This window comes from Crocuta crocuta, unplaced genomic scaffold, assembly GCF_008692635.1.
Source record: "Crocuta crocuta isolate KB4526 unplaced genomic scaffold, BGI_CrCroc_1.0 scaffold35, whole genome shotgun sequence".
Lineage (NCBI taxonomy): Eukaryota > Metazoa > Chordata > Mammalia > Carnivora > Hyaenidae > Crocuta > Crocuta crocuta.
In genome coordinates this window covers 4,561,078-4,574,401 of record NW_027530625.1, presented here as the reverse complement: position 1 = coordinate 4,574,401, position 13,324 = coordinate 4,561,078, and the positions used below count along the sequence as shown (strand labels likewise).

Below are 13,324 nucleotides of genomic sequence, written 5' to 3'. Positions count from 1 at the left end.
GCTCAACTGCAAGGTTTTATTTTCTCAAGTCCCTAGCAACTAGTACCAACAATATTGATGTGTCTGGAGACCAGCGAGTGGCTTCTCTCCTTCCTCTCCTGGCTACACCAGTGCTCGAGAAGATGGGGAAAGGAGCTGTGAGAGAAGTGAGTCACCAAGGTCTGCTTTACCCCGTCACTCTCAGTGATGGGGACTCCGAAAACCATCTAAGCTTAAAAGATCTTCCTTTTCCCCCTCAGCTGCCAAAGAGAAGCAGCTTTGTTCCTACTGCCATTAAAGGAAGTTCATGAGGATCATCTGTGACTGGATTAGAATCAACTGGAAAGTTCGTGAGCAACATCTAAGCCTTTCCTCCTTCCTTTTGTAACACTGTTAGTGGCTTATACCTGTCACTGTGAAAATCTACGCTGGCACAGACATGAAAATAATACTGTCTGTCCCCAGTAGCTACAGAGAAGGGGAAAAAAATCTGCCACCATCTTTCATCCAACAGACTACTACAATCTGGCTTCCTGCTCTGGAAGTCTGGTGGGAATCTGGACTAGGTGCCTCTAAGATTGTTCCCAGAGCCCAGATTCTACACTTTGATGCCACCTTGACGTGGCCTAAATCCCAAATCCTCAGAGCTTTGCATTTTGACTGGCTATAACCATACCCTCATTTCCTCCTCAAAACAATCCTGAACAATAAAGTTCATACAGACAGACTGACTTTAAGACACGGAGAGAAAAACTTTGGGAAAGCATCCAGGTGCCAGGCCTCCCAGCCTGGAGAGAAAGACTCACTCCTAAATGAAGACTCCTGGTTGCCGGCTCAAGCCTGCTTTCAGACTGTTTGAGGACGCGGTCTATGAGTGACAAAATCACAGACACTGGTCTACTAGATTCACCTTCTCATCTCTGACTCTCAAGCCTGCTGGCTGCTCTTCCCATGTCCATCTGTAATGTCAGTGTCCCTTGGGGGAACCCAGGCCCTCTTCTCTCCTACATCCTCTCCTCTGTGACCTGATCTGACCCGATCCACCAGCTTTAGTCACCTGATAACGCCAATCAAAGTGTCCAGCCCAGACCTTCTGGGCATGTCTGCCCACTACCCACTGGCCATCTCCCCTTTCATAGTCCACAGGCACCTGAAAAGCAATGCCTGTAAAAGCACACTTTCCCTGGCACACACTTGCTTTTCCTCTTTTCATATGGTACAACCTTCCAACTGGCTGCCCAAGCCAGAAAACAGAATCTCTCCCAGCTCCTTTTCCTCGTCCTGCACATCCTAGCAATCACCATGACCCGACGCTTCTCCCTCCACAGACTTCTTCACGTTGACCTTCTTCGCTCCACCCACTGCTACTTCTCCATCCCTGGCACAGCAAACCATGCTCGGTCCACTGTTTCCAGCTGAGCCACCACGATAGCTTCCTAATGGAATCCTCTGCCCTCGGCCTCCCTCCCTCCCACCGCCCTCCATGCAGCAAATGGAGATCTTTCTAAACTAAATCCTAACCAAGTCTCCCCCTGACTTAAAAACGTCAGTGGTGTCCCACAGGCTCCTGGAATAAAAATAACAGTCCTTCACAAGGATAAGAAGGCCCCAAGCACCTCTCCAACTTCTCTCTGCTCACTGCCCCCACCCCCAGCTCCAGCCATGTTAAAACCCTTCTTTCTCAATCTCTTGCCAAGCTGAGACATTCATCTATTTGACTTACTCTCCCTCAGGCCGCACCACCACTCTCCTCCTGGCTACCTCCTCATCCTCCAGGTCTCCCTCAGATGCCTCACTCCCCAGGGCTTGTCGCGGGCTCTGCCCTGCGCTCCAGGGCACTTATCCCGATTGCCTGTTTGAATCCCACTAGGACCAGACCTACTTGTACACCATTATATCTTCCGCCCTTAGCACAGCCTGTGGCACATAGGAGATTACCTAAATATGGTTTGAATGAATGAAAACACTTGGTCCTTGAATGCTCTGAGGCACGCTGAAATGGAAACAAGCCAGGATATATGGTTAGGGTTTCTTGGGCATCTCAGAAATCTTCCAAACAAGGAATTACTGCTGGAAAGACTGATTTAAATCTGTATCTTCACAGCTAGGCTCCAGGAATTTTTTAAAAATTTGTTTTTCTCTACTTTCCTCCATCTCTAATTTTGTTGTTCTTATTATTCCCAAGAATGAAACAGGTTTTCCTAGTGTGATAAATACTTAGTATCTCATTCACTTCCTACAAGGTCAGCTTTTAGGCCAAATAAATAATACATTTACAGTGAAATACCATGGGGCACCTGGCTGGCTCAGTTGGTAGAGCATGCGATTCTTGATATTGCGGTCATGATTTCGAGCCCCACACTGGGTATAGGGTTTACTTATCAATATGTAAATAAATAAATAAAGCGAAATATCAGTGGGATACAAGAAACAGGAAAATTTTAAAAAAAGAAAAGAAATACTGGAAATCTGCCCTGGGAGAGCTTACAATTTGAGCCATCAGTAGTTATCCTTGCTTCATAGCCCCAGAGACACAGATTAAGATCAGATGAGTGTACATCAGAAGCAAATTGCTTTGTTTTAACCAATGCAAACTCTCTCAAACGGCATCTGACTGGATAGATTATTGGCTGTTGTCTAGCGATTATTAGATCCTGTGTCTATCAAAAGCATAGTGATTCATTTCCTTGACTCTTCTAATAATTTATTTACTAACCCTGAGCAGTAAACTATTCTCTGTAATTATATCTGTAAAGTAATAATAATACCTTAGTGTTAACTCTGTATTGTCTTCCAAGCAATTTTTTTGGTATATTATTTAATGTGAGCTTTGAAAGAATTCTGTGCTGCTGGGAACAGCATTCCTAATTTAAAAATAAGTTTAATATGATGTCCAGGCCACCTAGCCACTAAACGTGAGAACTGGAATTATTAGCTGGAAGTTCTGACTTCTGGTCCAGTACTTTCTCCACTTGCCCAAAACTGCTTCTCGCTGATTAAAAAAAAAATTTTTTTTTTAATTAAAAAAATGTGTGGAGGGAAGAAGGTAAGTAAAACTCCTACTTGTTAAAATTCAGGTGAAGTCTTGGACACCTCACCCTAACTTTAGTGCTCAGAACAGCCCTGCACAGAAGCAATCAAAAAAATTGATCAAAGCAATCAAAAAAATCTAGCTGGGTGGCTCGGTCAGTTACATGTCCGACTTGATATCAGCTCAGGTCATGATCTCATGGTCTGTGAGGTCGAACCCCAGGTAGGGCTCTGTGCTAACAGCGTGGAGGCTGCTTGGGATTCTCTCCCTCTGCTGCTCCCCACTTGAACGCTCGCGCGCGCTCTCTCTCTCTCTCTCAACATAAATAAACATTAAAAAAAAAAAAAAAAGATCAAGCTGGGATTCTCCAAGGCTTCTCATACAGGCAAGCCATGGGACTGGGGTTCAAATTTTATGGCTGTTGAGTTGCCAATGAGGACTATAAAATTTGGCCTGACTACTCCACTACATAAAAGATACTTCATTAGGGGCGCCTGGGTGGCTCAGTCAGTTAAACGTCTGACTTCGGCTCAGGTCATGATCTCACAGTTTGTTGGTCCCAGCCCCACGCTGGGCTCCGTGCTGACAGCCAGCTCAGAGCCTGGAGCCTGTTTTGAATTCTGTACCTCCCTCTCTCTCTGACCCTCCCCTGCTCACACTGTGTGTGTGTGTCTCTCTCTCTCAGAAATAAATAAAACATTAAACATTCTTAAAAAAAGAAGATACTTCATTAGCTGCCAAACACCTGTTAATCTAAGATGCTGTGTGCCAAGAAAAAAAAAAAAAGCCAGGGGGAAAATCTTTCACTGAACATGCAGGAGGTCTTTTTTGGATCCTGTGGCAGATATATGCTTTCTTGTGTCTAATGGATAACACATGGATGTTACCTGAGTCCCAAACCATATCTTATGGAAATTCTGACCAAATTTAAACTGTTTACAACCCCATCATAAGAATGACATCTAGTTCAAAACAAAGGAGGGTTATATTTAGAAATAAACGGCAAGTCAAAGCTGTACTCAGATGAAAATTCATATCCTTTGATACATTTATGAGGAAAAACATTAACCATTTTACTCAAGAAATTAGAATAGAACACATGCACATGACACAGAAGGGGAAAAAAGGATTTTTTTAAAAAAAGACAATTAAAATAGACAAGTCTCCAGCCTGTATTTCCATGAAAATCATAACACAAACAGGATAAAATGAGAAAGGGGATCATAATTACTAATGCAGGAGCTACTGTCTAAATTACACTGATTTAATTTAAAGTCAATAAATTAAAATTTTTTAGGTTGAAAGGTCTATTTTAAATTTTTTTAATGTTTATTTTGAGAAAGAGTACAAGGGGGGGGGGCGCCTGGGTGGCTTAGTCGGTTAAACGTCCGACTTTCGCTTAGGTCATGATCTCGAAGTTCGTGGGTTCGAGCCCCGCGTCGGGCTCTGTGCTGACTGCCAGCTCAGAGCCTGGAGCCTGTTTCAGTCTGTGACTCCCTCTCTCTCTGACCCTCCCCTGCTCACGCTGTCTCTCTCTCTCCTAGAAATATTAAAAAAAAAAAAAAGAAAGAGTACAAGTGGAAGAGGGGCAGCGGGAACGGGAGAATACCAAGCAAGCTCTGTACCGTCAGCACAGAACTTGACGCGGGGCTTGAACTCACAAACAGTGAGATCATGACCTGAGCCGAAGTCAGACACTTAACCAACTGAGCCACCCAGGCGCCCCCCTGTTTTGTAAGAAAATACAAATTGCCAAAACTGACTGAAGAAGTAGACAACCTGAATAAACATATCAAAAGGCTGTCAAATATTTATCCTTTCCCTTCAAAGAACAAATTCAAAGTTTTATAGGTAAATCACTTCTGACATTCAAGGAAGGGAATTCCTAGGTTATTTCATCTATCTGGAAACAAGACGACAAGATGGGAAACTTCCCATTTCATTTAATAAGAGAAATTTGATACAGAAAAATTTGAAAAAGATTTAAAAGCGAGAAAAAATACACATACACATATGTAAAATAAGGTGTTTAACTGTTCATTCCAAATATTTGTTGAGTGCCTACTATGTACCAGGGCTGTCCTAGGTGCTAGGGATACAGCAGTGACCCAAACAGTCTATGCTCTCATAGAGCTTATATTTGGCTAGTGAAAGCAGGGATAAACAAACAAATGGGTAAGTATAAAATGTCAGGCAGTGACAGTTCACCATAGTAAGGGAGGGAACAGGAAAGTTTCCATTTTATATAAAGTTGTAAAAGAAGACCTCACTGGTAAGGTGGTATTTGACCAGAGACTTAAAGGAATTAACACAACAAGCATATTTCAGACATAGGGAACAAAAAATACAAAGCCTTGGGATGGGAATATATTTGAAATGTTAAAAGAAGAGCCAGAAGGCTCCAATATTAGTAACTGTAGATGTATAAAAAATAAGTCAAATTTAACAATACAGAAAAAGGACAATACATAATAAAGTTTATTTCAGAATTGCAATGATATCCAATATTAGAATTAGATTATATTAATATATTTTTAAAATGTTTTATTTAGTTTTGAGAGAGAGATAGAGACAGTGTGAGCAGGGAGGGGTCAGAGAGAAAGGGAGACAGAATCCAAAGCAGGCTCCAGGCTCTGAGCTAGCTGTCAGCATAGAGCCCGACACGCGGGGCTTAAACCCATGAACCGTGAGTTCATGACCTGAGCCGAAGTCAGACGCTTAGCCGACTAAGCCACCTGGGTGGCCCTAGATTAATTAATAGATTAAATAAGAAAACTTATATGATCATTTCAAAAGAAACTGAAAAGGTAGTTCATACTAATTTAAAAAACAAACTCCTAGTAAACTGGAAGTAAAAGGAAGTAGTGCAAATATCACTTCCTTAGGGAAGCTTTCTCTAACCTCCCCTGGTTTATGCCAGGCCTCCCTGTTACAAGTGCTTATACTGTCCTGTATCATTCGTTTGTAATTTTTTTTAATCACAACTACAACTAAACTAATTTTTGGACTAAGTATAAGACAACAACATTAGACTGCTTAAAAAGGTGAGGAGTTTGGGGGCCCGGCTGCCTCACTGGTAACGCATGGTTACTACAAAAAATAAAATACAATAAATAAGTAAGTAATTGAGTTTAAAAAAATATGACACCTTTAGGGACATATTAAGTGCCCAACTCTTGGTTTCAGCTCAGGTCATGATCTCACAGCCCTGTGGGTTCAAGTCCCACTTTGGGCTCTGCACTGCCACTGCAGAGCCTGCTTGGGATTTTCTCTCTCCCTTTCTCTCTGCCCCTCCCCAACTTGTGCTGTCTCTGTCGCTCTCAAAATAAATTAAAAAATTGAAAACAAGTTAAAAATGTGACACTTTCCATTAATAAACTGGGAATAAAGACATAATGGAACCACTCAGCAACAATAACTTTTAAATTTTATTTTTTAAATTTTATTGATTTTGAGAGAGAGACAGAGTAGGGGAGGGGCGCAGAGAGAGAGAGAGAGAGAGAGAGAGAGAGAGAGAGAGAGAGGATCAGACTCTGTGCTACCAACACAGAGCCCGACGCAGGGCTCAAACTCACAAACCATGAGATCATGACCTGAGCTGAGATCCAAGAGTCAGATGTTTCACCAACTGCGCCACCCAAGCACACCAATAACTTTAAATTTTAAATGAATTGTCTAGAATCACAACCATTACAAGAAAAAGCAGTTTTTAATCAAAAGTATACAGAAAAATAGAAAGTAGATGATTACAGAAATAGGTAAACTGGTCAGATTTAAGTACATCCTTATCACCTACTGAAGATTTAAGTACATACTTATCTTTTACATTTAAAAGAGTAAAAATAATAACTTCAAATGAAAATAATATGTAGATTACAGATATAACAATCTAATTTAAAAATGGATAAAGCAGGCACCTGGGTGGCTCAGTCAGTTAAGAGTCTGAATTCAGCTCAAATCATGATCTCGTAGTCCATGAATTGGAGTCCCGTTATCAGGCTCTGTGCTGAGAGCTCAGAGCCTGGATCCTGCTTCAGATTCTGTCTCCCTCTCTCTCTGCTTTCCCCTGCTTGTGCTCTTTCTGTGTGTGTCAAAAATAAACGTTAAAAAAACTTTTTTTGTAATGGACAAAGGATCTGTGTAGATCTTTTCAAAGATGTACAAATGTGCCAATAAGCACATGAAAAAAAAATGCTTATCACTAGCCATCAGGGAAATGCAAATCAAAACCACAATGGAGGGGCACCTGGGTGGTTCAGTCCATTAAGCAGTTAAGTGTCTAACTCTTGATTTTGGCTCATGAACCCTAAGATCATGACCGGGCTCTGTGCTGGCAGTGTGGAACCTGCCTGGGATTCTCTCTCTCTCTCTGCCCCTCCCCTGCTTGCGCTCACTCACACATGCACGCTCACTCTCTGTCTCTCTCTGTCTCTCTCAAAATAAAGAAATAAATTTAAACAGTTTGGCAATTCCTCAAAGAGTTAGAGTTACCATCCAACCTAGCAATTCTATTCCTAGGTATCTACCCAAGAAAACTGAAATAACATATTAAAAAAAAATTAAAACAAGAGTAAAATAAATGTAACATAAATTTGTCTATTCCATGAATATGGTATATAACTCCATTTATTTAAGTCTTTTTGGTTTCTTTCATCAGTGTTTTACAGCTTTCAGCAAACAGATCCAAAATATATTCCATTACATTTATATCTAAGTATCTCATGTGGTTTTTTTTTCATTCAACGGTAAATGATACTATTCAAAATTTCAATTTCTATACAGATTTTTGTAAACTGACTTTATATTCTGCAACCTTATTAAACTTATGTAATTCTCATCAGAGGGTTGCTTCCTTATTTGTAAAGCCAGGAATTATGATTCTCACATTTGCACTATAGCTAAGAAACTAAAACTTTAAAAGTAAATTTGTTTAAAATGCTAATTTTTCCCAAACTGATCTATAGATTCAACACAATTCCAATGAAAATCCCAGAAAGATTTTTCAAATAGAAACAGATAAGCTAATTCTATAATTTATATGGAAAAGCAAATGAACCAAAAGAACCAAAACAATATCAAAAAGAAGAAAAAAAGTTGGAGAACTCACATTACCTGGTTTCCAATCTTACTTTAAAGCTACAGTAATGGAGACAGAGTGGATGTTAGTGAAAGTACACATAGAGATCAATGAAACAGAACTGGGAGTCCAGAAATGGACACACCCATGTATGGCCAACTGATTTTCAACAAAGAACAAAGATAATTCTTTTTTTTTTTTTTTAATATTTTTATTTATTTCTAGGAGAGAGAGAGACAGCATGAGCAGGGGAGGGTCAGAGAGAGAGGGAGTCACAGACTGAAACAGGCTCCAGGCTCTGAGCTGGCAGTCAGCACAGAGCCCGACGCGGGGCTCGAACCCACGAACCGCGAGATCATGACCTAAGCGAAAGTCGGACACTTAACCGACTAAGCCACCCAGGCGCCCCAAGAACAAAGATAATTCAATGGAAAAATGGATTTTAAAAAAATGGAAAAAAGGACAGTCTTTTCACCAAACGGGGCTAGAACTGAACATTTACACACAAAAAATTCACATACACACACACAAACCTAACTCACAGGGTATACAAAAATTAACTCAAAATGGGTCAAAGACTAAATATAATGCCTGAAACTATAAAGCTTCTAGAAGAAAACACAGAAAATATATAAAACACATAAAATCTTTGTGAACTTGGAGTAGGCAAAGGTATCTTCAATAGGATACTGAAAGCACAATCCGTAAAAGAAGAAATTGATAAACTGGGCTTGGTCAAAATTCAGAACTTCTTTTCTGAAAACTACTGTTCATAGAATGAAAAGACAAGACATAAACTGTGAAAATATTTGTAAATCCTAAAACTGATAACAGACTTGCACCCAGAATATATAAAGACCTCTCAAAACTCAATCATAAGAAAATAAGCCAATAAAAAATATGCAAAAAATTTGGGCATTTCAACAAAAATATAGAGATGACAATAAGCATGGAAAAATGCCTCTCACCATCATCAATCACTAGCAAAATGCAAATTAAAATCATGTGATACCATGGGGTGTGTGGGTGGCTCAGCTGGTTAAGCGTCCAACTCTCGATCATGATCATGATCTCATCGTTTGTGAGATCAAGCTCCGCACTGGGCTCTCTACTAACAGAGCAGAACCTGCTTGGGATTCTCTCTCTCCCTCTCTCTCTGCCCTTCCCCCGCTCGCGTTCTTGCTCTCTTTCAAAATAAATAAACTTAAAACAAAACAAAGCCGTGAGATACCAATACCTATCAGAAGGGCTAAAATTTTACAAACATACGAGACCGTGTACTAACAAGGATGTTGGTAGGAATGTAAAATGGCATAGCTACTTTGGAAAACAATTTGACAGCTTCTTATAAAGTTAAATATACACTTATCATATGACCCATCAATTCCGCTCCTGGGTATTTACATATCCAAGTGAACTGTTCACATAGAAACCTGTGTCTGAATGTTTACAGAAGCATTTGCAATTGTCCAAAGTGCAAATTACTAAGACCTCCTTCAGCTGGCAAAGGGATAAACCACGTGGTGCATCCACACAAAAGAACGGCAGTCAGCAATGAGAAGGGACAACCTACAGAAACACGCAACATGAGGACTCTGCCATTAAAAAGGTCATATTCAAAAAGGAATGTACTGTATGATTCCATTGAAGTGACATTCTGGAAAAGGCAAAACTACAGAGACAGAAAACAGTTCAGTGTTTGCCCAAGGCTGGCTGTGGAAGGAGAGGCCAACTAGAAAGGGCAGCACAAGGGAATGGGAGAGGGTAATGACACTATTCTGTATTTTGGGTATGGTGGTGGTTACATGACTATAGGTAATGGCTGAAATGTGAAGAACTGCTCACTCAAAAGGGTAAATTTTACTGTCTGCAAATTATACCTTGATTTTAAAGCTGGAAAAAATACAACGCGTATAATATATCTCAAAAAAGACTTGTTATTTGTATGCTAGCCAAAGTTTCTGTAGGAAAAAGAGAAGTGTAAGAATGAAGACTGCTTCTTTCTAGGGGTCCTTCCAACTTCTGACACATCCTATGAATCAAGGTCCCATGTGAAAAAGGTGTGTACTTAATGTACAAATCGAAACTGCATTCTTTCCCAGAGGAATGTGATTCTTACAAACACACATGAGGAGAAATAGCGAGGAAACAAGAAAGACAAATAGTACATTGTGAATGCCTTGCATCGTTGTAACACACTGACAAAACTTTAGGGAACGGAAGCCCACCCTGGATGACAACTTGGATTTATATGGTTGAAACATTATTTATGAACACAAAGTAGATATAAATGCCACACAAAAAAAGAAATTCTCCTTTCTCTTAACAATCTGTTTGTAGAGAGCAGAAAACAAGTACATTTTATAGAAAGAAAATAAAGAAAAAAAGATATGAGCAGAACTGGAAACAGAAGTAGGGTCGGATTACAAACTGTCTATAGGCTCTTAAGATCAATTCTCCCATTTTCTGGCTTATTTGCACCTCTCAAGAAATTTAACCAAGGGGCACCTGGGTGGTTCAGTCAGTTAAGCATCTGACTCTTGATTTCGGCTCAAGTCATGATCTCACAGCTCATGATTTCAAGCCCCGTGTCAGGCTGTGTGCTGACAGCTGGGAGCCTGGAGTCGGCTTCAGATTCAGTGTCTCCCTCTCTCTCTTCCCCTCCCCCGTTTGCACTCTCTCAAAAATAAACACTTTTTTTTAATTTTAAAAAAAGAAAAAAGAAAAGGAGCAGATGCTGTTCACACATTCACCAATTTTACGTAAAGCTGATTTGATTTTCATAAGCAGTGGCTTTGCTTTATTGCAGTAAAGCAATCTTGGCCATATTGCATTATTGATTTTTTTTTTTAGTCTTTATGTTGGCTTCTAAAAAGGGGGAGGGGCGGGTACTAAGGAGCTACCTGCATGAACAAAGGTCCTGGCAAAAAGGATGCAAACACTTACTTCTAGTACACTTAGGGGTTCTGTCTTAAAAGCACAATATTCAAATACAACATTTGAAAGAATGTAACATGCAATGTAACATTCTGTATTTCAAAACCCTTTAAAATGGCTACTGGAAGGAAATCGTATGTATGTATAGAATAACAAAGAGAGCTATTTTTTACAAATGGTACAGGTAAATGGACACGAGGTTTTAAAAATTAATTAACACTGATTTTGGCAAGTCATTTAACTGCTAGGAGCCTCCACTTCTTTCCCACAGGTAAAATGACATTAGAGGATCCCTCACGTTTCCTTCCAGCCCTAAACGCCGTGATTCTCCTAAGGAAATAGAAGCTATATGATTCCGAGACTTTACTGCATGAGGAAGGCAGGTGTTATTGTGGGCACTTTTTAAAACTTGCTCGTTTGGGGATCAATTTTTACGACAATTTTCTTCTGGCGCAATAGGTCAGGTAAGGTTGTAAACCAAGTGGAAACATTTCCTATATATCAACAGAAAACACGGGGAAGGAAAAAGCAGTTATGACACTCAAATGGAACGCTACACCGCCGACAATATTTGACGAGAGAGCGCTATGACAGAATCACTGGAAAGTGTAATTTCCACTTTTCTTCTATTTCCTTCCTTATCCTCTCCTGCAGACAAAAGCCCAGCTTTAATTTTCTAAATCCAAAGAAGGTTCCAAAAACCACAGAAATCCCGACACATTGTTGTTTTTTTTAATTAAAGAAATAGCCAAAATATTGAAGAGGCACTATCTGCCTACACCAGTCATCAATCTTGCTTGGCACCGAGGACGCCGTTTCCAAATATTATCACCACCACCCCTCACTCCGCTGCAGCCGACGCTCACCACCATCCATTTTTAAAAATCCATTTACGCCGAGCCTTCCATCCAAACCCATCAACAACCATTTCCTCCCTGCAACCGTGGTTCGCACTGCCCGAAACGTCCAGCCAAGCGACGGCTGAGTCCTGCCAACAGGGAGAGACTGCAGACTGCGGTGCTGAGCAGGGCAGGGCCGCTCCTCCCGCCGCACGCCTAAGCTTTCCGCCTCCCCCGAGTGATTTAAGANCTCTTCACCCAGCAGAGTGGGAAAGAGAGAGGGACCGGAGGCAGAAAACGGAATGGAATCAGGGAGCTCGGGAATAAAGAAGGAAGGGGAGAGGGGAAGGGGGATGAGGAAGGTGATGGGAGTGAAGAAGAACGGGGGTGCAGGGGAGGGTGATGGGTGCAGGAGGGGAGGGTGACGGGCTGCAGGGGATAAAGGCGACACGAAGGGGAGGGATGGGGTGCTCGGGGTGAAGGGGGAGGAAGAAGGAATGGGGTGGGGGGGATGGGGTGAAGGGGAGAAAAATGGGGGTNCGGGACCCTCCCAGCCAGGAGCCCCCGGCCGGGAGGGGTGAGCAGCCTGCGCGGAGGCCGGACGCCGCGGGCAGGTACGGCGCCCCGCTCCTGCCGGGCAGCCGCAGCCCTCGCCTGCGGGCGGACCCCGACTCCACTTACTCTCTCCGACCACGGCTTTGAGGCCAATGGGGGCCATCGTGCTGCGCGACTCCTCCGGCTCCGAGTCTCCTCAAGCGACGCCCGCGGACACGGCGCCTCCCCGGGTCAGCGNGCGAAAGCCGCGCCCTCCCCCTCACCTCACGCGCCGCGCGCACCCCGCCAGTCCCGCGCTCCTAGGGCTCAGGGTCCTAAAGTCTCCCGCGCCGCCTCCGCACCTGGCCACAGTCTACTGACAGGCTCCGTCTTCCTGAAACGACGTTATGTTTTGTCTTTCCTCTTTCTGGGAACCCTCCATTTCCCCCCTGCCCACATTAGGAACTCAGAGGCTCCTAACCACAACGTAAGTGGAGGTTTATCGACATTATCTTTCTCTGGGTACCTATATCCACATATCCACCATTCACTGAGCTTTTACGTGTCAGGCTCTATACTAAGCGCCTTACTGCATCATCTCATTAAATCCTCACAGTAATTAAGCATTGTTTTCAATCTCCATTTTCAGATGGGGGAAAAAAAACCCTGAGGCTAAGAGAATTGAGCACTAGAGTTGCTCTCAGGCTGTGTAATATCAGCAAATAATTACTGATCTCCCACTACTACATGCAAGCTACTATTCTGGGCATTGGAGCTGCAGCCGTGTACAAGACAGACCTATCCTCAAAGGCTAGAAATGTCTGTCTTTCTTTTTTAAAAAGACTTATTGGGGCGCCTGGGTGGCTTAGTAGGTTAAGCGTCCGACTTTCACTTAGGTCATGATCTCGCGGTTCGTGGGTTCGAGCC

The 13,324-nt window shown here is 42.1% G+C and overlaps 1 protein-coding gene across 3 annotated transcripts in view; it reads right to left on the bottom strand.

The window, feature by feature from the left end:
* STXBP1 (syntaxin binding protein 1) overlaps positions 1-12,652 on the bottom strand; it is a 71,996-nt gene extending 59,344 nt beyond the window's left edge. For all 3 annotated transcript variants that reach the window (XR_013336111.1, XM_077768265.1, XM_077768264.1), the window contains exon 1: positions 12,545-12,652. Coding sequence is in view for 2 of the 3 variants with exons in the window: in XM_077768265.1 (XP_077624391.1) it covers positions 12,545-12,581 (37 nt within the window). In the remaining variant the exon portion in view is untranslated. The remainder of the gene's footprint in view (positions 1-12,544) is intronic.
* Positions 12,653-13,324: the final 672 nt, after the last annotated feature.